Raw genomic sequence first — 27,778 nt, 5'->3', positions numbered from 1 at the left:
TTTTTATATTAAATTTTTTTTTTTAAACTTTTATTTTTTTAGAATTTTTTTTTATTCGATAAAAACTTGCTGGAGTAAATAATGAACTATATTCACAGCATAATGAACTAAAAGAATGTATGTTATGAAGTAATTTTTCGCATTCATTATATACTGAATTTACTTCAACTGAAAGATAATTATGTCATAACACATTATGAAGTAATAAACTAATAAAATGAAGTAATAAACTAGTAAACTAATGAAATGAAGTAATAACATAATTGAATGAAGTAATAAATTAACGGAATGAAGTAATAGCATGACTGAATGAAGTAATAAACTAATAGAATGAAGTAATAACATGACTGAATGAAGTGATAAACTAACGGAATGAAGTAATAACCCTAAACCCAACTGAAAGATAATTATGCCATAACACATTATTAAGTAATAAACTAATGGAATGAAGTAATAACATGACTGAATGAAGTAATAAACTAACAGAATGAAGTAATAGCATGAATAAATGAAGTAATAAACTAACGGAATGAAGTAATAACACGACTGAATGAAGTAATAAACTCATAACAATAACATGACTGAATGAAGTAATAAACTAACGGAATGAAGTAATAACCCTAAACCCAACTGAAAGATAATTATGTCATAACACATTATGAAGTAATAAACTAATGGAATGAAGTAATAGCATGACTAAGCTAACAGAATGAAGTAATAAACTAATAGAATGAAGTAATAGCCTGAATAAATGAAGTAATAAACTAACGGAATGAAGTAATAGCACGACAGAATGAAGTAATAAATTCATAACATACATTCATTTAGTTTATTATGTAGTGAATACAGTTCATTATTTACTCCAGCAAGTTTTTATCGAATAAAAAAAAATTAAAATAAATAAATAAATAATTTTTTTTTTAAAAAAATAAATAAATAAAAATTAAAAAATTAAAAAAATTAATTGTAAATTAATCATAACCATAAGATTAAGAAAAATGAGTGACCCTAATTTGGTCTCTAGTTAGATCTTTAAGGGTGGATTTGTGGTTAATAGGACTTATATATATATATATATATATATATCATTTCTAGTCTATCTCTTTCTATTTCTTTTCTATATATGGAAAGTTCAAAAATCATCATATAATATATATATATATATATATATATATATATATATATATATATATACGAGAATGTACTAGTATAACAACTAATTTTAAAGTTACAACGTACATCCAATCTGGTGCTGCCATGTGGCACAAAAAATGCAATATTGTAAACACTAAAATGCAATATATATTTGTAGAAGCTATAAATGAATTTCGACAGATTGCATTTTTGTTATATGCAGATTGCATTTTTTATTGTTGAGTTTTGCATTTTCACATAAATTGCATTTTATATATAGACGGATTGCATTTATATATGTGAAAATGCAAAGCTTAACAATATAATATACAATTTATGTGAAAATGCAAAACTCAACACTATAAAATGCAATTTACCTACAATAAAAATGCAATCTGCGGAAATGCATATACAACTAGATTGCATTTTTGTGTTTAAAATATTGCATGTTTTGTGCCACATGGCAGCACCAGATTGGATGTACGTTGTGACTCTAAATAAGGGGGCACCCTAGTGCTCCCCTATATATGTATATGTACTAAGATGACAACCCTCTTTATTGTAACACCATACCACCATTTTAGGCCATTGAATCTAAAAATCGTGTGCTTGTCATGCTGCCACGTGTAAAAACACGGAGGGGTAAAATAGGAAATTTCTAATTTTACGTTACCAGATTGCAGTGCTGTTCATTGAATATTGTAGTCTTACCACAACAATATTGCAGTTTACCATGACTGCAATATCTAATACAATAGACTGCAAACCCGTGTTTTTTCACGAAACTTAATCATAGGCGTCCATAAATGAGATCTAATGGACTATATTGGTGGTATGGTGTTATCCTATTGTAACACCCGCTTTTATTATTACCTTTTCACATTGAGATTTTGTTTTGAGATCGAGCGAGTGATAGACCTTGAATAAAATATCGTCTTTGTTTTGATGGTTTGCGAATGAAATTTGTGAATGCTTGATTTGTTGTTGGTTAATCGTGGGGTGTAAGTAGTTAAAGAGAATGACGTGTGATTAGTTGATGGGAAATTTGGACGATTATTTACAAGTACTTGGAATAACACCAAGATACTAAAATCAAACAGCAAAATTTTATATTTGGGCCTATCAATTTTATCTATATTTTTATTCTAGCTCATTTATCCTATTTCAATTGGGTAAATTTCCCATTTATTTTATCGGTCAAGACCTTGGTCAAAACAGAATTCTTCTCCTAATCTCATTCTGCACGGTTTCTACACCAAATACCTCCACTCCCCAAAAATCTCTCCAACAAACAAATCAAATATCTACATTATATATCTCTTTCCACAACTACATTTTATCAGCGCCGTTCTACAACTCTACTGCAGTGTTCTTTTTCTTCTCTTCCGTGAAGGTAATTTCTTCCCCTTCCATTGAGTACGAAAAATCTCCATATTTCTTGATTCCATAATTCGATATTACAGTGGGAAGGAGGAATTGAGAGTGTTGTGATTATTGTCTGTTTGTGCGAACCTTGCTTCTTTTCAAAGGTATATCCACTACTTCTTTTTTTAATCCTCTGCATCTCATTCCATGCCTTAGTTCGCATATTCACACACGGGAATAAGTTCTCTTGAAATCCTGGTATCTGTTGAATGATACTCCCTCCTAAAGCTTCGATCTTTAACACTTAGAATATGCCTTTTGTGTTGCTCTTCAATTCCAAATTTCTAAATTTCAATTTCCTGCCCATAAATATTTGAGACGAACAACTATGAATTTTTAAGGAAAGATTTAGAGTTGGAACAAGGATGAGAGATGTGAGTTTTAGAAGAGAGAGATGAGTACCTCCTATCTGTGTTTTTGGAGAACGGCGTTAAAGAGAGATATGAGAGATTGGAGTATTTGTTCCTGTTTCAAATTTGTGTATGAGTTACAGAGGGAGAGTTTTGAGAAGTAGAGAGAGAAAGAATTCATAATATTTGAATTGTTGAAGAAGCCGTAGGTGATGGCTGGTAGTTTTTATGTTATAATCCTCATTTTTTTTTTTGTTTAATAAAGGGGTTGGGAAAGGAGTATAAACGTGTGACGTGGGAGTATATGTTGCTGACTCTTTTCTTTTTCCTAATTTTAATTGTTGAGTATTACTGTATGGTTATATTATTTTGATGGGGCAAATTAGTTTAGTGTATAATAGTTTTAAATTGGGGAATTGATATTAATATGTACACATGTGTTGTAAAAAGAGTATATACGTGCAGTAATGCGGGAGTATGTAAATATTATGTTACTTTATTTAGTTTTGATTTGATGTCCTGAAAGAAAATAAAAATAAAAAGAGAGAGAGACAGATGCGTTGGTGACGGAAGGGAATATACATGGTGTATCTTAGTTTGTTTCTTTCTTTACACACATACGTGGTTGATTTGGGAGTATAATACTCCCTCCGTCCCAGATAATTCGACCCAGTATTCCATTTCGGGCCGTCCCACATAATTTGTCCCACTTCACTTTTACCATTTTTGGTAGTGGACCCCACATTCCACTAAATCATTCCTACTCACATTTTATTATAAAACTAATACTTTAAAAGTAGGCCCACATCCCACCAACTTTTTCAACTCACTTTCCATTAGGATTCTTAAAACCCGTGCCGGGTCAAAGTGTCCCGAATTATCTGGGACGGAGGGAGTATGTATTTTCCTGTTCTTTTATTTTGCTTGCATATGATTGTTTGGCCATAGAATTGTTGCTATGGGATTTCTATTTGGCCGCGTGATTTAAATTCATGAGTGTGCCGTCGGATGGAAGTATAATTTTGTTGATGTTGGTTTGTTCAATTGACAAGTTTGGAATATGATGTTTTGCTAAGAAAAGAGTAAAGGATAAATTGAGCACACACACTTAGGATGCATGCATTGTTAAATTTAGTTTAGCAATGTCTAATTTTTGCATAACATGTTATTTCAAAAAGGGTGAAATTGTGCTCGTTGTTGAGGTTGGGACAGAAAGTTTGTGGAGGAGCTAAGCTTGTGAGGTGGACTTTCGTTTTAAATAAGGACTATGTCCTAAATGTTTTTACTATGTGAAAGGAGGTGAAAAATGTTTGTCTTGCCATGTTTTGTATTTGAATGAATCTATCTGAAGTGGCTATGCCATGTATTGTTAACGAATTCGGGTCCCAGTAGGGCCGCAAACCCTGCTCGGACTGGTGTACACCCAGTAGATCGTGCGCTATCTCATTGGAGTTGGCCGGTCTAGTGACTTGGTTCGTGGCCACGTTCCTTGTCATGTAGTTCAGATATGGTGATGGTGGATGTGGATGGAAAATGGTTGCAACCAAATTTATGTGAAATGTTTTTAGTGACTTGGGTTCTTTTCAATTAAAATCCCCAAGATCACTCGTTATGGCTTGACAAACTGAATTTGGCATGTGTCCACTGAGTGCATCAAGTACTCAGCCCTGCATATTTGTTTTTCTTAATGTGCAGATAGAGCGACGACGGGCGTGGAGGATGCTGAGCAGAATTTATGGATTATTTATGCTTAGAATTGTTGGATTTGTCGTGTCTTCATACTCGACATTTTTCCGTGTCTTGAACGCTTCCGCTAAGTGCATTTTCTTTCTTTAGAACTGTCTTGTCATCGAGAGTCATACTCTTTTCAAAATTGTTTACGCTCCGGTCTTTATTTCCTTAGAGTTGGTACTTTGTTGAGATGATACTACGTTGTTTTCTAAGTTATTTCAGTTATTTAAGTATTTTAGTCAAATATGTATGTTTCCCCTTTTCTTCCCCGTTTCTTTAATCCTCCCCTAGTCGCGATCAACCGTATTTTCTATCCTTAGAAAATGCGGGCGAAGTTCGACAGAAAGCAAAACGTAAGTGCCGAAAAGTAAATGATTGTATATTCGCCCTCCTTAAGGAAGGTATTGCACAAATTTCCCGAAGATGAGACCACTATTCTACCCCAAAATTCTCATTTCCCAAGTGTGTGTGTGTGTGTGTGTGAGCTGAGAGCTATATCGTGTATATCATGTGTGTTGCATTCTCCTCCTTATATAGGCGTGAAAGTTGGTCCAGCAGGGGCTCTTTTGTGTGTATAGTCTTCTTTGCCCTCAGCTTCGGACTCCCTTCGTCTAGTCATTTTCTTCCTTGATTCTGCTCACTTTTCGCCTCTTTCCTTCGCTAGTTCACTTCCTTCAATTCTTCCTGGACCTGGCGAATTTCCTTCACACACCTGGCTTAAACAATGTGTTAGACCCAGTAAATGGTGATTTTTCATCACATAACCGATGCATGAAATTAGTCTTATCATGAAGACCGAGCTTCAAATAAAAGTTCGTACACGTTCTACACCGAGTTCAACACTAGAGTAAAGATAAAAATATAAATACTCTCCATGCCCTCAGGAATCTCGCTAAATAGTCACGCCTTGAACCCCGATACCTACACGAATGGATAAGAAGCGTGTCAATCAAGACAAGACGATCGATGAAATCAAATCACATCAAACACGTTTATCAAATGGCGGCTCACGTTTTCCAAATGACGGCTCAAGTCTTTTTAAGCGACGAGACATAATATTGTTGCCATTTTAGGCAAGAGGAATGATTGACAAGACAACTTGCCCCATTTAGTAAAAAGTCCCTAACTCTTGAGTAATATAATGTACCCCCATGAAACATATAATTATCCATGTAAAACCATGTGACCCCTTTTGTCTATAAATAATGCCACACCTCCTTTCATCACTCTTTTGTTCCTTCACAAAAATTTCTCTAAACAAAATTCTATCAAAATAAGGATGCATATAAGTGTTTGAAGAAGATGAGTCCATTTTCCTACTCACTATCATTCTTCTCCTCCTTTTCTCAAGGTAATTATACTAATAACTATTTTTGCTACATAGCCATTTTCATATCATCCAAAGCATGAACATTAGGATTTTTCCCATGTCAAACACCATATTATTTTCTATGCTTTTCCCTTAATGGTTTCCATATCAATTATGCATATGACTTTTTAGAATAGATTTGACTTAACTAATGAAAACTTAGACAAAGAAATCAATTAAGCAATGCCCAAGTTCTTAGACAACTACATCGTGCAATAATAACGATCTTGGAAAGCTTACCTTGTGAGTGAAGAAGCTGCTGGATCCCAGAGATTCTTCCCGGCAGCGACGACGGCAGTCCGGCAACTTTCCGGCGGCTGTCAGACTATTCACGATGAAATTAATCTCTTTTGACCACGTTTTCACAATCTATCCAAATCTACTCTTTTCAAGACTTAAATTGTTAGTTGTAAGCCTTTGCTATTCGCTCATTTTGCTTGGAGGATTTCATCGCCAAGTCTGCAATGTTCCCCCGCAGTGCCTTTATCCCCTCCCGGGCCTCGCTTAATTCTTTCCGCATTCCACCGAGTTCCTTCATCATCTCCTTCCTCATCATTTGCACTTTCTTCTTCAATTCCTCAACCTCCTCACTGGGCACAGCCTCCACAGCCTCCGACTCCGTCTTCACCTTATCTCCCACCTCGTAGAAGAAGGTTTCCTTGCCGTGTGCCTGGAGCAGCCCTTTGTTGAAGAAATATTCATCGCTAAAGGTCTCTGGGGGCTCATACATCACGACTAGAGGAGCGGTCTTGGCTATCTTCATGTTGATGTTCCGTTGGAGATAAGCGCCGCGGAGATGGCATGTGTACATATGTCGCGCGGGATTGCTTGTCATTTGATGGCAGGCTTGGGCCAACCAGTAGCCAAGATGCACCTTCACACCCTTCGCCATACACCAGGTGAAGTAGAGGTCAGTGGTTGTCAGAGCTGAGTTCGCCGTTCCCATCAGATTGTTGCTAATGAATGTCTGGGCGAATCGGAGGATGCGGTCTTCAATGTGGGAGGCTTTGGAGTAGCTGGATTTGAACGCCCCCGCCTTGGAGTGGGTGACCAGCTCCTATGCTGCCTGTACTTTAAACCCTGGTGTGTTCTTTGGTACGCCGACCATCCTCTCATTCCAGATGCCTTCGTCATCATCAGCCCTGGAAAACAACCCCATCCTCAAGGACCACTCCCTGATGTTCATCTCATGTTCTTCGTTGAAAAGCTTGAATGTGATGGAGTCCGCGTCGAGGTCAGAAGTGTTCTTGAGTCGGAACGTTGAGAAAAACTCTCGAGCTAAGTCCACCGGCACCTTTGCCGGGCTGTGCTTCAACAACCACTCAAATTTGATTGCATAGATACACGTGCGGAACTCCTCATCACTGTCAATTATCTTAAGCTCCTCGGAGCTGTACTGCTTGCCTGATGTTGCGGCCCTTTTCTAATCATCAAAGCGCCTCATTGACTCCAGCAATTCCCTAGTTAGCCAAATCTCCGGGCGCTCATAGTTAAACTCCTCATCAGATTCTCCGGGTTCGGAATCGGACCCAGGATTAGGCTCGGCTTGTTCCTCGGTGGAGGGAACTTCGGTCAGTGGGGAAAGTGGCTCCTCAACCTCCTTGACGAAGGGAGTTTTCCTTGACCGCTTTGACTGGGTTGCAGCTGCCTGTTTCCCTTTCCTCGTCCTTTCCTTGGCCAGGCGGCTATCCTCCGCCTCATCACCCGCTGTCCCTCGGGCAGGGAACTCTTCCTTTTCAGAATAGGGCAAATCGTCCACCTCGTCCAGTAGACTCCTCCTGGCCTTTCGCCTCTCTGTTCTTTCGTCGATCCGTGGTTCGTCTTCATCCTGGTCATCCATCAGGTCCACAATCAGATGTTTCCCTTCTCCGACGGGCTCTAGTACTCCAGTATCGTCGGGGTTCGTCTCCCCCAAAGGCTCCTTCGGGGTTTCCCCCATATTGTCCACCATTGGGGTCCCCCCCTCAATATAGACAGGGGTTTCCCCCCTAACATCACTCGGGGTTGCCCCCTCCTCCATTGGTTCAGGGGTTGTTCCCCTAAAATCCTTCGGGGTCTCATCCCCGGTCTCCATTAGGGTTTCCCCCTCTGCAACTTCCTCTGACACAGGGGTTTCCCCCTCGGAAAACTCTTCCAGAATAGGGGTTTCCCCCTCAACAACTTCCTCTAGAACAGGGGTTTCCCCCTTTTTCTCACCCTCGGAGTTAGGGTTTTCACTTTCTCGTCCCTCGGACTCCACATTCTCATCACCATCAATTAGCCTACCGTCTGCCGCCAGTTTACCCGTCGCCTCCTCCTTGTCCGCTTGTTGAAAACCAGAGTCCGGTACTCTAGTCGAAGCTTGAGGCCTTTCATCGTGGGGAACTGCAGTTTGAGCCGTCGAATCAACAGGGATCGTCGACGGTGGTGCGGCAGCCGCGGATGTCATCATGCTAGCCGAGAATAAGGCGTAGACCTCCTTCGCTTTCTCGACGCTTCCCAATTTTTGTGTCAATTCCGTCAATTGCGTCGTATGGGTTCTGGACGGTTTCCGATCCCGTGGCTGACGCCTCCGGTCGTGAACTCCTTGTGGTATGAGTTGGATCCATCAATGTAATCTAAAATCAAATGGTAAACTGGTAGAAATCGGGTTAGGGTTTGCAATTCTTGAGAGAGAAACATAGTAGAGAGAAGGAAGAGAATCGGTGTTTGAAGTTTGAGATTATTGGAGAGAGAAAATGGCGGTTAGCCTTTTTGGTCAAAGGATGGTGCGGTTGCAGGCGTGATGTAAGCAACCGTACACCTCCCATAAATATCGGACAATTTGAAATTCAAATTTTCTCCATCCCTCCTACGACCTCACGTGGCGGACCCACGACGGGATGGACTCGCAACTTTCATTCAAAAGTCCACGCGGGAGGAGCCTAGGAGGACGGATGAGCCAAAGTTGAGGATCGTGCTGAAGAACGAGGGCCGACCGGAGTTTCCAGAGGAAACGCCCGGGTCGGGCGTTTTCACATGTGAAAATCGCCCGACCGGGCGATTTGATTAAGGCGTAGAGGAGGACGCCCGGCCGGGCGTTTCGCGCGCCCGGCTCACTGTGGGAATTCGCCCGGGAACAGTGAAAACGCCCGGTCCGGGCATTTTCGCCTATGAAAAACGCCCGACCGGGCGATTCTGCCGTTTTTAGATTTTGTGGGCCAACTTTCTATTTTTGGACCCATAGTATAAATACCTCTTGATGTCATTTCTTTTCCTTAGGTTTTTGCTGAATTATATGCTTGAGAGATTTGTTCCTCTTTAAGAGGGTTTTCTATCCAATTCCTAGATTTAGGTTGCTTGGTTCATCAATTCTTAGTGAAGTATGGATCAAGTAGAGGTATGCTTCAAGGTTTGTGGTTTCCTTGAAGATCTAGCCATGGATGCATGTTAGTATGTTGTAAGTGTCTTAGCTTACCTCATCAATGACTATGTATCTCAATTTTCCACTCTATCCAATGTTACTTCTTGTTTTAATCATCTTAGTTTCCTAAATTCTTGTTGGGTTGCCTTTATTGATAAAATAGAAATCCAATTCTCACAAAAATACCTAGATCAAGCATCACAATTGGGTAAATCCTTGGGAAATGGATCACAAAATACATGGATCCATATCATTTGGTATCTAGAGCCTAGTACCCACTAGGTGTTTGATCTATTGTTGCTTTGGGTTGGGTTATTTTTCCTTTTGTCCTTTGTTTTTGCTCTGTTTTGTTGGGTTGATCGGATTGATCAATTGTGCTTAGATTAAGCTGAAATTTGGTGTGTATGATATATGCTATGTGACCTACGTACCTGCAAAATTTCATCAAAAAATTCCTTCGTTTGCCTAGTTAACCGTGGAGATTAACATCATTGCCCTGTTTTGGCATAGTTGGGGAAAACCATACAAAACATATCCAATCATCAAATCTGACTATATATGGCCATTTTTCCCTTGATCTAGACTTGTTTGGGAATCTATCCACCAAAATTCATCCAAATTGGGCGTGGGAATCAATACCAAAAAAAATCATAAAGATCAGCCAAATTTCAGCAAAAGTGTCACCCCTTGTTTGTTTTTCTTTGACTTGCATCTTGCTAATATGTGTTTATGGCTTTGTCTTCTTGATTTTGTTGACCAAGGAGTATACCTTGATTGATCCACCTCAAGCACTTAAATCTTGGAATTGGAGTTGTGAGTGTGAGTGAATCCACCTTTCTCACAATATTCTAAGCCTTTGTCGAGAGTTATTGGGGAGTGATTTGAGGGGGGTTTGGGACATCAAGGTTGAGTTCATCTTCTTAAATTCTACTTTCTTTTATTACTAACCTCTAGGACTAGTTCCTAGTGTTTGTTTGATTTGTAGGTACTTACTCTATGCCTCCTCGCACCCGGTCCAACAAAATGGCGGGGACAAGTGCGGAAGGGGAGGAAACAAGCATGACTCACCCTATACCCGATGGGGACCTTGTGAGCATGATGGCCCGCATGATGAAGGAATTCAAACAAGAGATGATGATCCAAATGGATGTGCGAGCAAAAGAATCCATTGCTCAATCAAAAGAATCCGAAGCCCGCATGCTTGCCGCCCAAAACACTTTATTTGAGGAGTTCAACACTTGGAAGGGAGAGCAGGGGACGAGGCCTCCCACTCCTATGGGCAATTTTGTGCCTAATGAGGTTCCGGAGGAAAATGTTGAAGAGGAGGAGTATGAGGGGTGGCAAGGAGGGAATGTTCGGGATAGGGTTAACAATTTGGAGAATGGAAGGTTTGGGGGGGGAAATGGAGTCAATAGGCGAGGGGGAGGAGGAAATGGGGGGTATGGTCGCTATGGAGGAGGAAATCAATATGGAGGGATGGAGCCTTATGGGGATAGATTTAGGAGGGATAGGTATTATGAGGAGGAGCCCCGACCAAGGTTTGATGATCCGTCCAAGACCTTGAAACACAACCTTCCCGAATTCCATGGAAAGTTCGATCCCGAAGCCTACTTGGAGTGGGAATCTCAAGTGGAGAAAATCTTTTCCCTCCACAACTATTCCGAGGGAGATAAGGTGAAGATTGCTTTGGCCGAATTTAGGGGTAATGCTAACACTTGGTGGAATGACGTGTTGAGAAAGAGGAGGATAGCTAGGATGGGAGAGGTGCGATCATGGGATGAGTTGTGCCGAATCATGAAGGAGTCCTTTGTACCGAGGTCCTATTATCTCAAGCTTCGTGGGGAGCTTCAAGACCTAAGGCAAGGATCCATGAGTGTGATGGATTACTACTATGAACTTCTTGCTTTGATGAACAAGATTGGAGTAAATGAATCGGAGGAAACCACTCAAGACCGCTTCATCCATGGTCTCAACACGTCCTTGAAGCATAAAGTCCAAATTGAGGCTTTGAGGGGAATCACATTGGGGGAAGTACTAAGTTTTGCCGAGACTTTTGAGAGGCAAGGTAAAGAGGTGGCTCTTAGCAAGGCAAGAGTGGCTTCTAGTCAAACCGGGATGGGAGGAAACAAGTGGAGTACCCCTTCCAAGAAGATGGAGAGCTCACCTATTACTCAAGGCAAAGCACCATACAAGGGATCTCCAAGCTCAAGTCCACAAGTTACCAAGAGCCCTTCCTCAACGGAGAGTAGCAAGGTACAATGCTTCAAGTGTAAGGGCTATGGTCACTATGCTCGTGAGTGCCCCAACCAAAGAGTCATGGTTATTGGGCAAGATGGTAGCGTGCATAGTGAGGATGAGGAAGACGTGGTGGTAGAAGACAAGGAGGCGAGTGTAGAGCCACGAATGTCATATTCTAGTGGAGAAGAAGAGGAGTTAAAAAAGCCAAGTGAGAGAGGGGGTGGTGAGAGCAAAAATAAAGTACCCAAGCAAGAAAAACCACAAGCAAGGGAGGGAAAAGGTTGCTTGTTAGCTAGGGCTCCCGACCTTGGGTGGGCACTAAAAAGCCGATCAACCATCCTCCTCATGGTCCGGAATGATTTATGTTTAAATACTAACACTAATCCTTGTCCTTTGTTGATTGAAAGTGTTTTGCAAGGTTTCAAGGATGTCTTCCCGGACGAGCTTCCAAACAAGCTCCCACCCGTGAGAGGGATTGAGCACCAAATCGATTTTGTACCGGGATCCTCTCTTCCCAACCGGGCGGCATACAAAGCAAACCCAAAGGAGACTCAAGAACTTCAAAGGAAAGTCGAGGGAATCCTTGCCAAAGATTTGATTCGAGAATCTCTCTCACCTTGTGCCGTACCCGTTATTTTGGTACCTAAGAAGGATGGAACTTGGAGAATGTGCGTGGATTGTAGAGCCATCAATAAGATCACCATTAAGTATAAACACCCTATACCTAGGTTAGATGATATGCTTGAGGATCTATGTGGCTCTCATTGTTTCTCCAAAATTGATTTAGCAAGTGGGTACCACCAAATTCGCATGAAAGAAGGGGATGAATGGAAAACCGCTTTTAAAACCAAATTTGGCTTATATGAATGGCTTGTTATGCCTTTTGGATTGACTAATGCTCCTTCCACTTTCATGCGTTTGATGAATCATGTGCTTCGTCCTTTCATTGGAAAATTTGTGGTGGTGTATTTTGATGATATCTTGATTTATAGTAAGAGTGTAGAAGAGCATGCTAATCATCTTAGGGATGTGCTTGAAGTGTTGAGAATGCATGCCTTATATGCCAAGTTATCCAAATGCACTTTTTGTGTTGATGAGGTTGTTTTTCTTGGATTTGTTGTGGGGAGGGATGGTGTGAAAGTAGATGAGGAGAAAGTGAAGGCGATTAGGGAGTGGCCTACACCCAAGAGTGTGAGTGAAGTTCGATCTTTCCATGGTCTTGCAAGCTTCTATAGGAGGTTTGTGAGGGATTTTTCTACTAAGGCATCTCCCCTTAATCACCTTGTGAAAAAGAATGTAGAGTTTAAGTGGGGAGAGGAGCAAGAAAGAGCTTTTAACACCTTAAAAAATGACCTTACTCATGCTCCTTTGTTAGCCCTTCCCAATTTTGACAAGACTTTTGAGCTAGAGTGTGATGCTAGTGGAGTGGGGGTAGGAGGAGTGCTCATGCAAGAGGGGAAACCCATAGCCTATTTCTCCGAAAAGCTTGGCCAAGCCCAATTAAACTACCCCACATATGACAAGGAGTTGTATGCTATAGTGAGGTGTTTAGAGAATTGACAACATTACCTCATGCATAGGGAGTTTGTAATTCACACCGACCATGAATCCATTAAGTTCCTAGGGGGACAACATAAACTTGATAAAAGACATGCTAAGTGGAGTGCTTTTCTAGAAACTTTTCCTTATGTGATCAAATATAAAAAGGGGAAGGAAAATGTTGTTGCCGATGCCCTTTCTAGGAAGCCTCATGCTCTTTCAAGTGATGATGTCTTGATTGATAATCATGTGATGCATGTGAGAAAACAAGTGCTTGTTGTGTGTGCTTCCAAGTGTGTTGGCTTTGAGTTCATTAAGGACTTATATAGGCATGATCACGAATTTGCCACTATTTTTGAAGCATGTGAAAAAGGATCTTTTGATAAATATTATAGGATGGATGGTTACTTGTATAAAGAGAATAAGCTTTGCATTCCTAATTGCTCTCTTCGTGACTTGTTGATTAAGGAATCTCATTTGGGAGGCTTGATGGGGCACTTTGGGGTGTCAAAAACTTTTGACATTTTGAGTGAACATTTCTCTTGGCCTTGTATGAAGAAACATGTTGAGAAATTTTGTGGTCAATGCATAGAGTGTAGGCAAGCCAAGTCTAAGTCTAGTAACTTTGGGCTTTATACTCCTTTACCTATACCTACACAACCTTGGGTGGACATTTCCATGGATTTCGTGCTAGGCCTACCCATGTCTTCTCGGAAGAATGATAGCATTTTGGTAGTGGTAGATAGGTTCTCCAAGATGGCTCATTTCATTCCATGTAGGAAGACAAATGATGTTAAATTCATTGCAAACTTGTTTTTTAAGGAGGTGGTCAAATTGCATGGGATTCCAAAAACAATTGTGAGTGATAGAGATGTCAAATTCTTGAGTTTCTTTTGGAAGACCCTTTGGGGAAGTCTTGGAACCAAGCTTCTTTTTTCTACTACCGCTCATCCCCAAACGGATGGACAAACGGAAGTAGTGAATAGGTCCTTAGGAGCCCTCCTTCGTGCTCTAGTATTTGAGAATAATATGTCTTGGGAGGAGTGTCTACCTATTGCCGAATTTGCATACAATAGGACTTTTCATTCCACTACTAAATTGTCTCCTTTTGAAGTTGTCTATGGATTTAACCCCCTCACCCCGTTGGATTTGTCCGCGGAGGATTTGCCTTTGTCAATTATGCTTGATGTAGGGGGAGAGGAAAAGGCTAAGTTCGTGAAGGAGATGCATACTCAAGTGCAAGAGAGGATCCGAGAGAAGGGAGAGCAAGTAGCGCGCCACGTGAACAAGGGACGCAAGAAGGTGGTTTTTGAACCCGGTGATTGGGTGTGGGTACATCTTAGGAAGATACGTTTCCCCGACAAGACCAAGGGCAAGCTAGCCCCTAGAGGAGATGGGCCTTTTCTCGTGTTGGAACGCGTCAACGACAATGCCTACGTGATCGACTTGCCCGGTGAGTATAATATTAGTTGCACGTCCAACGTCACTGATCTGAGTCCGTTTGACTTTGTAGGGAGCTAAGATTTGAGGACAAATCCTTTCCAAGAAGGGGAGGATGATACGACCTCACGTGGCGGACCCATGACGAGGCGGCTTCGGGATGGACTCGCAACTTTCATTCAAAAGTCCACGCGGGAGGAGCCTAGGAGGACGGATGAGCCAAAGTTGAGGATCGTGCTGAAGAACGAGGTCCGACCGCAGTTTCCAGAGGAAACGCCCGGGTCGGGCGTTTTCACATGTGAAAATCACCCGACCGGGCGATTTGATTAAGGCGTAGAGGAGGACGCCCGGCCGGGCGTTTCGCGCGCCCGGCTCAGTGTGGAAATTCGCCCGGGAACAGTGAAAACGCCCGGTCCGGGCGTTTTGGCCTATGAAAAACGCCCGACCGGGCGATTCTGCCATTTTTAGATTTTGTGGGCCAACTTTCTATTTTTGGACCCATAGTATAAATACCTCTTGATGTCATTTCTTTTCCTTAGGTTTTTGCTGAATTATATGCTTGAGAGATTTGTTCCTCTTGAAGAGGGTTTCCTATCCAATTCCTAGATTTAGGTTGCTTGGTTCATCAATTCTTAGTGAAGTATGGATCAAGTAGAGGTATGCTTCAAGGTTTGTGGTTTCCTTGAAGATCTAGCCATGGATGCATGTTAGTATGTTGTAAGTGTCTTAGCTTACCTCATCAATGACTATGTATCTCAATTTTCCACTCTATCCAATGTTACTTCTTGTTTTAATCATCTTAGTTTCCTAAATTCTTGTTGGGTTGCCACTATTGATAAAATAGAAAACCAATTCTCACAAAAATACCTAGATCAAGCATCACAATTGGGTAAATCCTTGGGAAATGGATCACAAAATACATGGATCCACATCACCTCCCCTAAAATTCCTTCTCTAGACTTCCTTCCCCTAGCTAATTCCCTGACCACGACTTTACACTTATATAAAAAAAATGAAACGCCAGACTCCTAGGTCGAGGATAAAATACAAGACAAACAATTTCCCTACGGAGTCTGGTGCTTCGAAAATATTTTTGGAAGATTTAGATTTTCTATTTTTTTTTGATTTTTACTTATTTTCACAACGCAATTAAACTATTTACACATTCCTTTTGAGTATTCCCGAGATCCCCTGGTTCAGTGTATATATTAAAAATGTAAACCAATTTACCTGGCCCAGGAATTCATCGAGAACACTTCCTTGTTTGACTAGGTGATAATAGGGAGTGCACGTAGTGGCACTTCCTCCACTACACACAACTCAGAATTATCCCTATAGACCTTTACTCTATGACCATTAACAAGAAAAGGGATAGAGTTAGAGGCACTTCCCTGGATCTCTACAGCTCCATTCGCGCGGAGGCCGACAATGGTATATGGACCGATCCACTTAGACTTCAACTTTCCTGGCATAAGCTTGAGCCGGGATTGGAAAAGGAGCACCTTCTATCCCACATGGAGTTCCTTGACTCGGAGATTCTTGTCATGCCATAACTTTGTCCTTTCCTTATACCACATAGCAGACTCATAAGACTCCAGCCTTAGTTCCTCCAGCTCTTGTAACTGTAACTTCCTTTCCTCTTCACAAGCCGAAGGCTTCATACTCATCTCCTTGACTGCCCAGTACGCCTTGTGCTCTATACCCACGGGCAGGTGGCACATTTTGCCAAACACCAGCCTATAAGGCGACATTCCGATAGGAGTCTTGAAAGCAGTTCAGTAGGCCCATAATGCATCACCGAGCTTCTTACTCCAGTCTTTCCTCGAGGGATTAACTGTCTTTTCCAGTATTGCCTTAATCTCTCGATTAGAAATTTCTGCTTGGCCGTTAGACTGAGGGTGGTAGGGGGTAGATACCCTATGGTGCACACCATATTTCCTCATCAGAGCCTCGATGGTGCGATTACAAAAATGTGTTCCCTGGTCCGAGACGATGGCTCGAGGAACTCCGTATCTGTTGAAGATATTGGACTTCAGAAACTTTGCTACCTCCTTCGATTCACATGTCGTGGTAGCCTTGGCTTCTATCCATTTAGACACATAGTCCACTGCGACCAATATATATGTGTTCCCATAGGATGATGGAAACGGTCCCATGAAGTCCATCCCCCATACGTCGAAGATTTTGCAGACAATCACCGGGACCTGGGGCATCTCGTCCCTCCTTGAAATTCCCCTAGTCTGTTGGCACCTTTCGCAACACTGACAAAACTCGAAGGCATCCTTATTAAACGTCGGCCAGTAGAACCCACTATCCAATACTTTCCTCGCTGTTTTTCTTGGTCCAATGTGACCTCCACACGCCAAGGTGTGGCAATGATTCAGCATATCTCTTTGTTCCCATTCGGGAATGCAACATCTGATCACTTGATCTGAACACATCTTCCATAAGTAAGGCTCATCCCAGAAGTAATATTTGGCCTCACTTTTTATTTTCATCTTCTGGGCCCGGGAAATTTCTTCTGAACTTGGCACCTCTCCCGTGACCAATGGTTCTGCGTTTAGTGTTCGCTTCCCCTTGTCGGATTCTCCAAGACCGGTTAACGCCAAAACTGCATTCCAACTGATCGGTCTAGGGAATTCCCCTAGATAATACAAATGCTCTTCAGGAAAAGCATCGGGTATGGCCTCTTCCGTTTCCCCTTGAAAAATTCTGTTTAAGTGATCGGCTACTCTATTCTCTGTTTCTTTCTTGTCTCTCACTTCCCAATCAAACTCTTGCAAAAGCAACACCCAACGGATTAACCTTGGCTTAGACTCCTTCTTAGCCAGTATGTACTTTATCGCTGCGTGATCTGTGAAAACAATAACCCTCGACCCAAGCAGATAGGGTCGGAACTTCTCGAATGAGTACACGACAACCAACATTTCCTTCTCCGTGGTATCATAGTTCTTCTGAGCTTGATTTAGAGTTTTGGATGCATAGAAGATCACATAACTTTTTCCCATCTATCTTTTGACCTAGGACAGCTCCTACAGCAAAGTCACTGGCATCGCACATTATCTCAAAAGGGTGATTCCAGTCTGGCGCCTTGATTATTGGTGCTGACACGAGTTTTTCCTTAAGCAATTGAAAAGCCTGCTGCATCCTTCGTCAAAGACGAATTCCACATCGTTGTGCAACAGATGGGTGAGCGGTTGCGCGATTTTCACGAAATCCCTAATAAACCTCCTATAAAATCTCGCGTGACCCAGGAAGCCTCTAACTTCTTTTTGGTTTGTGGGGTAAGGTAACTTCGATATCACATCCACCTTTTCCTTGTTTACGTGTATCCCTCTTTCAGAGACCACGTGACCCAGGACAATACCTTCAGTCACCATGAAGTGGCATTTTTCGAAATTCAGGACCAGGTGGCATTCAAGGCTGGCCAAACAAGTGTCGAATGAATTCCCATATACGGTATAATCATCCATGAATATCTCAATGCATACCTCAAGCAAATCCGAAAAGATACTCATCATACACCGCTGGAACGTTCCTGGTGCGTTACACAACCCAAACGGCATTTTGCGGTATGCATACGTACCGAAAGGGCACGTGAATGTGGTCTTCCCCTGATCCTCTGGGTCTACGTAGATCTGGAAATAACCGTTGTATCCATGAAGGAAACAAAAATACTGTTTCCTAGCTAAAATTTCTAACATCTGGTCAATGAATGGTAGAGGAAAGTGATCCTTCTTCGTGGCTTCATTCAGCTTCCTATAGTCGATGCACATCCTCCACCCAGTCACCAGCCTAGTGGGCACCAATTCGTTCTTTTCCATTTTTACAACCTGTATTCCTGACTTTTTGGGCACCATATGGACAGGACTGACCCACTCACTATCCGGGATGGAGTAGATGATCCCTAGAGAGAGCAATTTCAACACCTCCTTCAGAACTTCCTCCCGCATATTCGGATTCAGCTTCCGTTGTGCGTCTGGATGAGCCTTCACACCCTCCTCCAACCGGATGTGGTGCATGCAGAGATCAGGGCTGATTCCTACTAAATCGGAGAGGGTCCATCCTATTGCTTTCTTGTTTTGCTTGATTACTTCCAATAGTTCCTTCTTCTGCTCCTCGGTCAAGTTACTGTTGACTATCACTGGGAATGTCTCATTCTCTTCCAAGTAAGCATACTTGAGACCTGATGGAAGTGTCTTCAGTTCCTTCTTGGTGTCAGTCATCTCCTGGGGCAAGGGATTTTTTTTTGCAACATCAGGTAATGTCTCCTTTCCAGACCCTGGAGAATTTTCCAAACTGGCCACATGGGCTGATCCCCTTGATCTATCGACTTGGGATTTTTGCAAAACTCCATGATGGCTTCTGCTAGTTCCTCATCTGTCAATTCCATTGTGTTCATTGCTGCACACCATCCTACAACTTCTCGATCGATTAAATGGCTCAACTCCGAGTTGTCAATTTGTTCCTGTATCAATTCAGTCTCAAGATATTCTTGGACCAAGGGGTTAATAACATCTATAGCATACAAATTTTCAACATCTAATGGCCTTTTCATTCCCTTATCTATGCTAAATGTATATTTTTCCCCATTATAGTCCAGACAAATCGTTCCATCAAAGACGACGATAATGGTCTTAGCGGTACGCAAGAACGGTCTCCCTAAGAGCACGCCACTAGACTCAGCAGACTCATTATCATTCATTTTGATAACATAGAAATCAGCAGGATATAGAAAATCATGCACCTTGACTATGACATTTTCTAACACACCTTCAGGACAGATGCAAGTCCTATCCGCTAACTGGATTACCACCTTGGTATCGACCATCCTAACTCCTGTCAGTTTCTTGTAGATTGAAAGTGGTAAAACATTTATAGATTCCTCTAGATCACACATGACATGCTCGACTCTAATGTCCCCTAGAGAAATGGGTAGTGTGAACATACCTGGGTCTGTGCATTTTGAAGGCATCATTCTCTTTTGTATCACAGTAGATACATTCTCCCCGATCACAATCTTTTCGCCGGCTTTGTCTTCCCAGCTATGAATTCCTTGATGAACTTGTTAAAGGTAGGCATCTTCAGGCTTGCAAGAAAGGCAGGTTGATTTCCAGCTTGCTAAAAATTTCCATGAGGTCCTCTGTATCATCCTTCTTTTTCTTGGCTTCCCCTCGGTATGGAAACGGCTTCGCTCACTTCACCGCATTTGTGGAACTCCCAGCTGGGGTTTCGCCAGTTTCCCTACTCACTTCCTTACTTTCTAACTCAGGCTCTGGATCTAGGAAAAATGGATCAGCTGCTCGAGGTAAAGATCTCTCCAAATCTCCCTTCTGGATGTCATCCTAAATATGAATTTCTCTGGGTCTAGAGCTGTCCTTGTGAGACACTTGGCTCTCCTTCCCCTTACTTGCCTGTGCGGGTGTGTCTTTATCGATCTCCAGCGTCGGTCCTTCATAACCCCGACCGGATCTCAAGGTGATCTGACTATTGTTTGCTCGGTCAGGTGGCTTGACTGTGGCAGGAAGTTTTCCTTCATTTCCCCGCATCTCATTCAAAGAAACCGCAATCTGAGACAGCTGCTTTGCCATCTTGTCCATGGCTGCTTTGTGTTCCAACTGGGCGTCTTGCAGCTTGTGCACCACGTCATTGTTGGAATGCAGGTTATTCTGTATGAACTGCTGCGAATTCACTAGGTTGTGGACCATGTCATCCAAACTCCTTTGTGGTTTGGAGTTGAATTGATTCAAATTCGACCCTTGACCTTGGTTCTGCCAATAATTCCCTTGATTCCCTTGGTGGTTATTATACTGGTTGCTAGATCCTTGATTCCCTTGATGGTTAGGTTGGGAATTCTGGTAATTTCCTTGGTTATTCCTCTGGTGTGGTGGCACATAGGGCCCTGGATTGTTCTGATTTCTTCTTCCCCAATTGGTATGATCCTGAGTCCTGTATCCCAATTGCTGCTGCCCCTCCTGATTCCTTCCTGACCAATTGGACTGCCTCTCAGGAGGGTGTTCATAATTTGTGATCTGCAGTGGAGGCGGTTGACTTGGATCATTGTCAGTCCATCTAAAATTAGGGTGAGCTCTCCATGGGGCCTCCTTTTGCCTTCCCTGATTTCAACTTCCATCCGGATTCCAGCTCCCCATCGAATTCGCCTGGGCTTGGTACTCTCCTTCACAGGGTTGACCGTAATAAGGTTGAAGTTGTCTTTCCTCTGGACCAGGGGACTTCTCATTTTCTTGTGGGGCATGAGGGTTGTACTTCTCAATTGCATTTAAAAGTGCTTTCTCCAACTTTTCTATCCTGGCCTCCACTTTCTTATCATCTTGCTCTGTCACTACATTGGCCGATCCCCTTCTCATAATGCTCCGAGGGTTATCATAGGCCTTCTTCGCCTCGATCAATCTCCTCAAGGTTTCTCTGTCTTCAATTGCTTTATTCTTGGTAAAATTTCCCCTGCTCGAGGAATTCATCAAATCTTTTGATTCAGGGTTTGCACCTTCGTAAAACAGATAGTAAGTCTCTGCGTCGATCATCCTGTGGTTCGGACAAGCATCCAACAGTCCCTTGAACCGGGACCAGTATGAGCTCAGAGACTCATCATACTCTTGCTTGCACTCCTGGATTTCCTTCTTCAGAGCGTTCGTCTTGCTTGAAGGGAAAAAATAATCCAGAAATTCTAACTTGAAATCCCTCCAGGTTCAGATCGAGTTCGGAGGTAACCTCAATAGCCATGTGTTGGCTTCCCCCTTCAAAGCAAACGGAATTGCTCTCAAGCGATAATCCTCCTCAGTCGTATCGTTAGGCCTTTTCTGAATGCCACACAGTTTTCCGAATTAGTTCAAGAACTCATACGGGCATTCGTTCCTTCGTCCAGAGAACGTTGGTAAGACCCCTAGCACGTTGGTCTTAATGTCGTGTCGATGGATCTCTGCCTCTGGTTGGTAACAATGGCTTGGGCTGGCTCACCGTCTAGATGCGCAGTCAGCGAGCCAATATCTGGATCTGGATCTGCCACGTTCGCCATATTCACCTTCCTCTTCCTCGGTTTCGGAATCCTCTGTCTCTGTAGACGACTTTGGGTCCTCTTCTCCCGACGAGTTCCACTCATTCTCACTTTCTGATTCGAATGGGAATGGATCTACCGTACTCAACCCGGATCTGGTGGTGACAGTGGACGTAGACTCCTTGACCTGCCACTTGTATCGGGCGTTTCCTGACCCAGATGAACTAGCCCAACTTCCGAAATGGGAGCCCGCGTTTATAAACTGGAAACAACAACAACGAAACAGAAAGAAATTAAACTATATACACCAAAATCCATCTAAACACGATTGAAAGAAACACAATCCATCCCCGGCAACGGCGCCATTTGATAGATAATTTTTTGCTGCGTGTACAAAATGGAATATCAAGCTTCCTGGGTCCAGAAAATCCACTAGATCACAAGGTCTAGGAACTCGCGGAACGCTGAAAGATCTCGGTCGTTGGACACATAGTATATCACTTCAAAACCCTCAACCCGCGTATACTAGAATTAGTATAGGGAAGTAGGGATCGATCCCACGAGGACAGATGCGAAATCATGCATTTAAAGGGTTTTTGGGTGGTATGGCTGCTGCCACGCAAATTTGGGTTGAGGAACTTATACTAGACAAAGGAAAAGAAATATAACTATCTCTAGATCTAAGAATATGAAAACAACCACGTAACAAAGATTGGCATTATATCATCACTATCTTCAAACCAACTTCCTAGATCTAGTAATGTCACTACCTAATCTAGCTAGACATACTCGATGCATGCAGTGGGGACCATTTTCCCGAAAATAGAAGTGTACGACCAAAAGCTGCAAAATAACCAATTCTAAGCCTAACTACCTACAAACGCAAGCACAATCGAAATTTAACTAAAACATGATGAAAACAGAACAATGCTAACAACTCAACGGCGACCAACAAATCGGACGTCAGAAAAACACCGAGAAACCCAACAAAAACTCAGATCTCTATCTCCTAGATGAAGTAAAGCAAAAACGAAAGCAGAAATTCAAAATCCATGCACAATTCAGTTCCCCTGTTTAGATCCACACTTCGGATGCTAAATCCACTCCGGATCCAAGCATCCGAGACAAACTCTGATCAAAATCAACTCCATAACTACAGATTCGCCGATTCTCCACAGATCAACAACAACAACAACCACATATCAACTCATATTTCCCAGATCAAGAACGCAAAACATCCAACACAGAGAATAATGATCAACCTCCGAAACAAAACTCCTCAAAACATAGAATCAACATAAATCAACACAGAATCAACACCTTCATAACATGAAATAAAATTCATAGATAAACAGCAAGTAGCAAACGAACAAATCGACTTCGAAATGGCGAAGTTCGACAGAAAGCGAAACGTAAGTGCTGAAAAGTAAATGATTGTATCTTCGCCCTCCTTGAGGACGGTGTTGCACAAATTTCCCGAAGATGAGACCACTATTCTACCCCAAAATTCTCATTTCCCAAGTGTGTGTGTGTGTGTGAGCTGAGAGCTATATCGTGTATAACATGTGTGTTGCATGCTCCTCCTTATATAGGCGTGAAAGTGGGTCCAGCAGGGGCTCTTTTGTGTGTATAGTCTTCTTTGCCCCCAGCTTCGGATTCCCTTCGTCTAGCCATTTTCTTCCTTGATTCTGATCACTTTTCGCCTCTTTCCTTCGCTAGTCCACTTCCTTCAATTCTTCCTGGACCTGGCGAATTTCCTTCACACACCTGGCCTAAACAATGTGTTAGACCCAGTAAATGGTGATTTTTCATCACATAACCGATGCATGAAATTAGCCTTGTAACAGCCCGGCATTTCTAGGGTATAATAAATACGACGACTGTTAACTAGGCAAACTTAAGGCAACAAGAGAAATAGAGTAAGGTTTCATTTAAAGAGATTTGACCAAGCGTTTAATGAAATATCAAGGCAATAAGTCAACGACTTTAAATACGGAAACAAGATTTAATAGCTAACATAGGCGAAGCTCAAAGGTCAAAGGTTTATTGTAGCTCCAACAAAACGCAATAATTCACCATATTCTAATTCGAAGAAATAAGTTTAAAACAACCAAAGGTAATAAGTTTCAAAATATTCAGCGGAAGCATTCCAAGAGAAGCGAAGCCATGTACGAGGACACGACTACACTCAAAATCCCAACCATCCATCTTATTCGATTCAACTGTCTCAACACCACCGACCGCCCATCGCCGCTCAACCTGCACATAGGGAAAACACATGCAGGGCTGAGTATTTTGAGCATACTCAGTGAACTCATGCCAAAACATTTTATAGTTATGCCACCCTTACCATAGTGAACTCGAGGTTTTGCATTTATCTAAAGATAAGCATCGAGTATCACAAAATATATCATGGACTGGCCAGTCAAACAATACATCCCATTTTCTCATCAATTAACATTTCATATGGTGCGACGAAGTGTGGCCACACTTTCGCCCACGAGACCGGCCGACTAGCAAGGACGGCTCCCGATCTCCAGTGTACACTAGCCTGATAGGGTTTGCGCCCCTACTCAAACCCGAATTCGGTTTTATAGCCCTATAGCCTAATGGAGCGTACTCACAATCTAGGCATCAGGCACACACAATATCCAAAATAATCGTAGGCATGGCATAACAGTTTAATCCACCCTTATTGCTCCACTTTCATATATTTGCAACATAAGAGAGAGTTTAGAATAAAGCCCACCTCGATTTCCTTCGAGTTCAAAAACGCACTTCTTGTCACGACCACATTTTGCTAAGGATAGCGAAAACGGGTAAACCGCGACTAATAAGAGGGATTTAAGAAGCGGGGAAAGAAAAGGGCTAGAACTTGAGAATTTCACAAGGCCAAGTCAATTGATATCATAGAAGCCAAGTATTTCATTACATGGTCTTGAAAACAGAATAGACATCTCTTCAAATAAATCAGAGTTGATAGTGAGATTCTACAATTCTCACTTCACAAAAGAGCAGCGGAATAAGTCCTTACTAAACGGCTTCGTGTATGAACACACGAATCGTGAGAGATCAACTTGATAACATCGACTCCGATCATCACTCCATCCTTTTGACGTTCAACCTGCACATTTATAAATACATGCAGGGCAGAGTACAGGAGTACTAAGTGGACACGTGCCGAAAACAAAACATACATTATATAGTTTTCAAGCCATCACAGTAACACACATGGTTTTTTCTTAAAAGGCCCGAGCTTACTAAGTTCTTTTGTGAGCTAAAAGTTCAACTGCAGACTAGGTTCTTTCATAAATCCTAACTTATCATTCATCATTCATCATTCATCGTTCATCATTCATCGTTCATCGTTCATCATTCATCATTCATCATTCATCATTCATCATTCATTCCAGTCAAGTGTCGCTCCAACGGTCACCCATCATTCCATGACAATCCAATGATACAATCCATTCCATGACATTCATAGAAAAAACAAAACATTTATGGCATGAAAACAATTTGAAAAGAATCATAGCTCCATTTTGAGAAAAGATGATTTTTCATAATTTCGCAAGTATTTGATTTATATCCACACTAGTGTGCTGGATAAAGAAAGCCCACCTGGTATGCTTATTCGTCAATTCAATTATTCGGTTTGACCTCACTTTCCCTTGAGCAATTTTTCCTTTGAAAAATAAATAGCGTAGCACGCTAATTAGTACTTGAACTATTTCTCCTTAGAAAGAATGCATGTACCCTATGGCATAGCACCTATATCCTTAGTCTTGTCTCATAGAATCTCTAGTCCTTTCTCGGGCTTCATTAAGTTGTAGGATTTATTTGTCCACTTAAACTAAATTCGGAGAAGTTCCATTATCTTTAAAATAATTACTTGAGCATTTAATATGGATTCTTGGAAAATCCTTTCTTAATCTTTTCTTTGAATTTTCTTAAGGCTGCCCATGGCGTCGCGGGGCGACGCCGGTCGGCCCTTCGCATCTCCATCTTCATCACTTTCCATCTTTGGGAACTTACTAAATTATTCGGGAATTAATTAATTGAGCTCCAACTAAATTCTTAAATAAATTCCAACTTCTCATAAATAATTCTCGACTCAAACTATTTAGACATGTAATTGGTGTATTTTTCCTCACAATTAATCGGCCCTCTTAATTAATTCATCTCTAAGCGCAACTAATTAAATTAGGCAGCCCATTCCTTGTTATTTAACTGGCCCAGAACCATAACCCACTCCTTAAATAATACTTGGGCCCAACTCTTAATTAAAAACAACCACTCCTTTAATTAATTACTAGAGCCCAACATTATAGCCTCTAGGCCCAAATCTAATTAAATTATTAGAAGGCCCAAATTATACTCCTTCATCTATCGGTCTCTTTCTCTCTTCTACAACAACTCAAAATTAGAAAATCCCCAATTCAACTTTCAAATCCCTAAATTAGAAGAACAGAGAAGAAGCGACGGTTCCTCTCCTCAGCTCGTCGCCGCCTCCGGCGAATTCGCCACCGCCGTTCTCTCCTCCGGCGAGCTTTCCCTCTCCTTCAAGTTCTCTCTCTTCGTCGGACCCTCTCTGTCGAGCTCTCCCTCTTTCTCCTGAGATCGCACAACCGCCGCGTTAGCGGGGAGTAGAGGCGTCGCCTCCCTCTTCTCCTCCTCCGGCGGGAATCGCGCCCCGCCTTGACGAAATTTTAGAGTCCCGTCGACGGTTACTCCTTTCTCCGTTGCCGTCACACGTCGTTCGCCGCTGCCTCCTTCATGAGGCAGCCACGATGCTCACCAGAAGCTCACGCCGGCCTCCTCCGTCTCGCACCCTCCGTCCAGCACCGGCATCGCCTCCTTCTCCCTCTCTCAACCGCGGCCTGCAGCTGCTCCGTGGGAGTTTCCGGACTCCGTCGACACTTGCTCGTCGCCTCGGTAGCTCTACCAGATACTCCTCACTCCAAAGCTAAGTCCCCTCTGCCCCTTCCCCTTTTCTTGTTCTGTTAAGTAATTAGATTCTTTGGGACAATAGCTATGTAAAATTGATTCTTGACTATTGGTGATGTTCAAGCTTTGATGAGAGTTTGATTATTGAGTCCATGTATTGGGTTTGTGGAAGAAGCTTTATGTTGTGATTCTTGGCAGAAAATTATGCTAAGTCTTGTGGTAAATCCTATGATTCCATGTCCTACGTGAGCATGCTGCCTATGATTCTACGTTCTGGAAATTTCGTGGCGTTCTTACGTGATGCCCAGAATGGTATCGAGGGGATTACCTCACTCGGTGAATCCTCTCGGTTCGCGGCTGTTTTCCCCGCTTCGTCGCTGCCTCTCCTTGCCTTCTTGCTCTTCTCGTTTCCTTGCTGCACTCTTTGATTTTGAGTGAATTTGTGGTGTCTAAAGGAGAGGGGAGGGGAATGGGGATGGGGCTGCTTATATAGGCCTCTTGTGTTGGAAACTTGGGGACAAAGACTCCCATATTTGGCTGTCAGCTCCATCTCTTTCTTGGCATCATGTTTCTTTACCTAATTGAGCAAGTCTTGAGGGCAAAGGCTCCTATTTTTGGGCCTGCCATCTCATCTCTCCCTTGTGCTTATCCAATTGTATGCCATTTTGGTGTAAGTTGGGTCACACTTGCTATTTTGGAGAAGTCTCCAACCTTGAGTCTTTGTGAAGCCTATTTCTAATAATCCCTTTGGTGCTAAATTACTGCAGGATCCTTGGTGTTATTGGCTGTAAATTTTGGAGTCTTATGAGATGCCAAATTCGAGAAGGATGGGGAAGAGAAAAGGATAGAGTAGAAGATCTTGTATTGTAGAAATGTATCTTTGAAAGAAATCTCACTTGTAGCTCCATGTATCCAATTCGTATAGCATGTATTGTACTTTGTACTAATTTATTCTCTTTTCCTCCTTCCAATAATTTTAATTTACAAACTTAAATTTCCTTGCACTTTAATTCCAATCGTCCTTTCGTCAATTTTTTTTTATACTCTAAAACTAGCGCACGAAAACTCGGGATGTTACACTTCTTCTTATTATCACACCGGGAACGCGAACTATCACCTTTATTTCATGTATTTCAAATAGGTCTCAATCATGGATCAAAATCATGCATGTTCTCACGTTTCCCTTTCCCATCGATTATTTTCAATATTCC

At 42.1% G+C, this 27,778-nt stretch overlaps 1 protein-coding gene, 1 long non-coding RNA gene and 1 pseudogene across 5 annotated transcripts; 2 read left to right on the top strand and 1 right to left on the bottom strand.

Moving 5' to 3' along the window:
• The first annotated feature begins 10,414 nt into the window (after positions 1–10,414).
• LOC125194886 lies at positions 10,415–14,938 on the top strand (annotated as a pseudogene).
• An 8,667-nt stretch (positions 14,939–23,605) lies between these two features.
• LOC125196303 lies at positions 23,606–27,117 on the bottom strand. 4 transcript variants are annotated; one of them, XR_007171850.1, is made up of 3 exons: positions 26,896–27,012; positions 25,242–25,305; positions 23,606–23,879 (listed from the first exon to the last, which is right to left on the bottom strand). XR_007171850.1 is itself a non-coding variant. In XM_048094759.1 (3 exons), exons 1-3 carry the CDS (start codon positions 27,115–27,117, stop codon positions 23,703–23,705), a joined length of 489 nt encoding a protein of 162 aa, XP_047950716.1. In that variant the 3' UTR covers positions 23,606–23,702. The 4 variants fall into 4 exon arrangements, 2 of the variants coding, with proteins under 2 accessions (XP_047950716.1, XP_047950717.1); XM_048094759.1 differs by lacking the exon at positions 25,242–25,305 and adding an exon at positions 24,655–24,744 and having other exon boundaries at positions 26,896–27,117; XR_007171849.1 differs by lacking the exon at positions 23,606–23,879 and adding an exon at positions 24,503–24,744.
• LOC125196304 lies at positions 27,096–27,561 on the top strand. The gene is made up of 2 exons (XR_007171851.1): positions 27,096–27,237; positions 27,335–27,561. It is a non-coding gene; the product is annotated as an uncharacterized LOC125196304 (long non-coding RNA).
• The last annotated feature ends 217 nt before the right edge of the window (positions 27,562–27,778 follow it).

This window comes from Salvia hispanica, chromosome 6, assembly GCF_023119035.1.
Source record: "Salvia hispanica cultivar TCC Black 2014 chromosome 6, UniMelb_Shisp_WGS_1.0, whole genome shotgun sequence".
Classification (NCBI taxonomy): Eukaryota; Viridiplantae; Streptophyta; class Magnoliopsida; order Lamiales; family Lamiaceae; genus Salvia; species Salvia hispanica.
This window is presented reverse-complemented; position numbering and strand designations above follow the sequence as displayed.

Excerpts from the sequence above, each read along its gene's own strand:
- LOC125196303 (XM_048094759.1), bottom strand. The coding sequence starts at position 27,117 with ATGGAGCTGACAGCCAAATATGGGAGTCTTTGTCCCCAAGTTTCCAAC. Across the intron at positions 24,745-26,895 it reads GAGAGGATTCACCGAGTGAG|GTTGAACGTCAAAAGGATGG; the intron begins GTAATCCCCTCG and ends ATAAATGTGCAG. Across the intron at positions 23,880-24,654 it reads TTCATACACGAAGCCGTTTA|GTTGAGCGGCGATGGGCGGT; the intron begins GTAAGGACTTAT and ends CCCTATGTGCAG.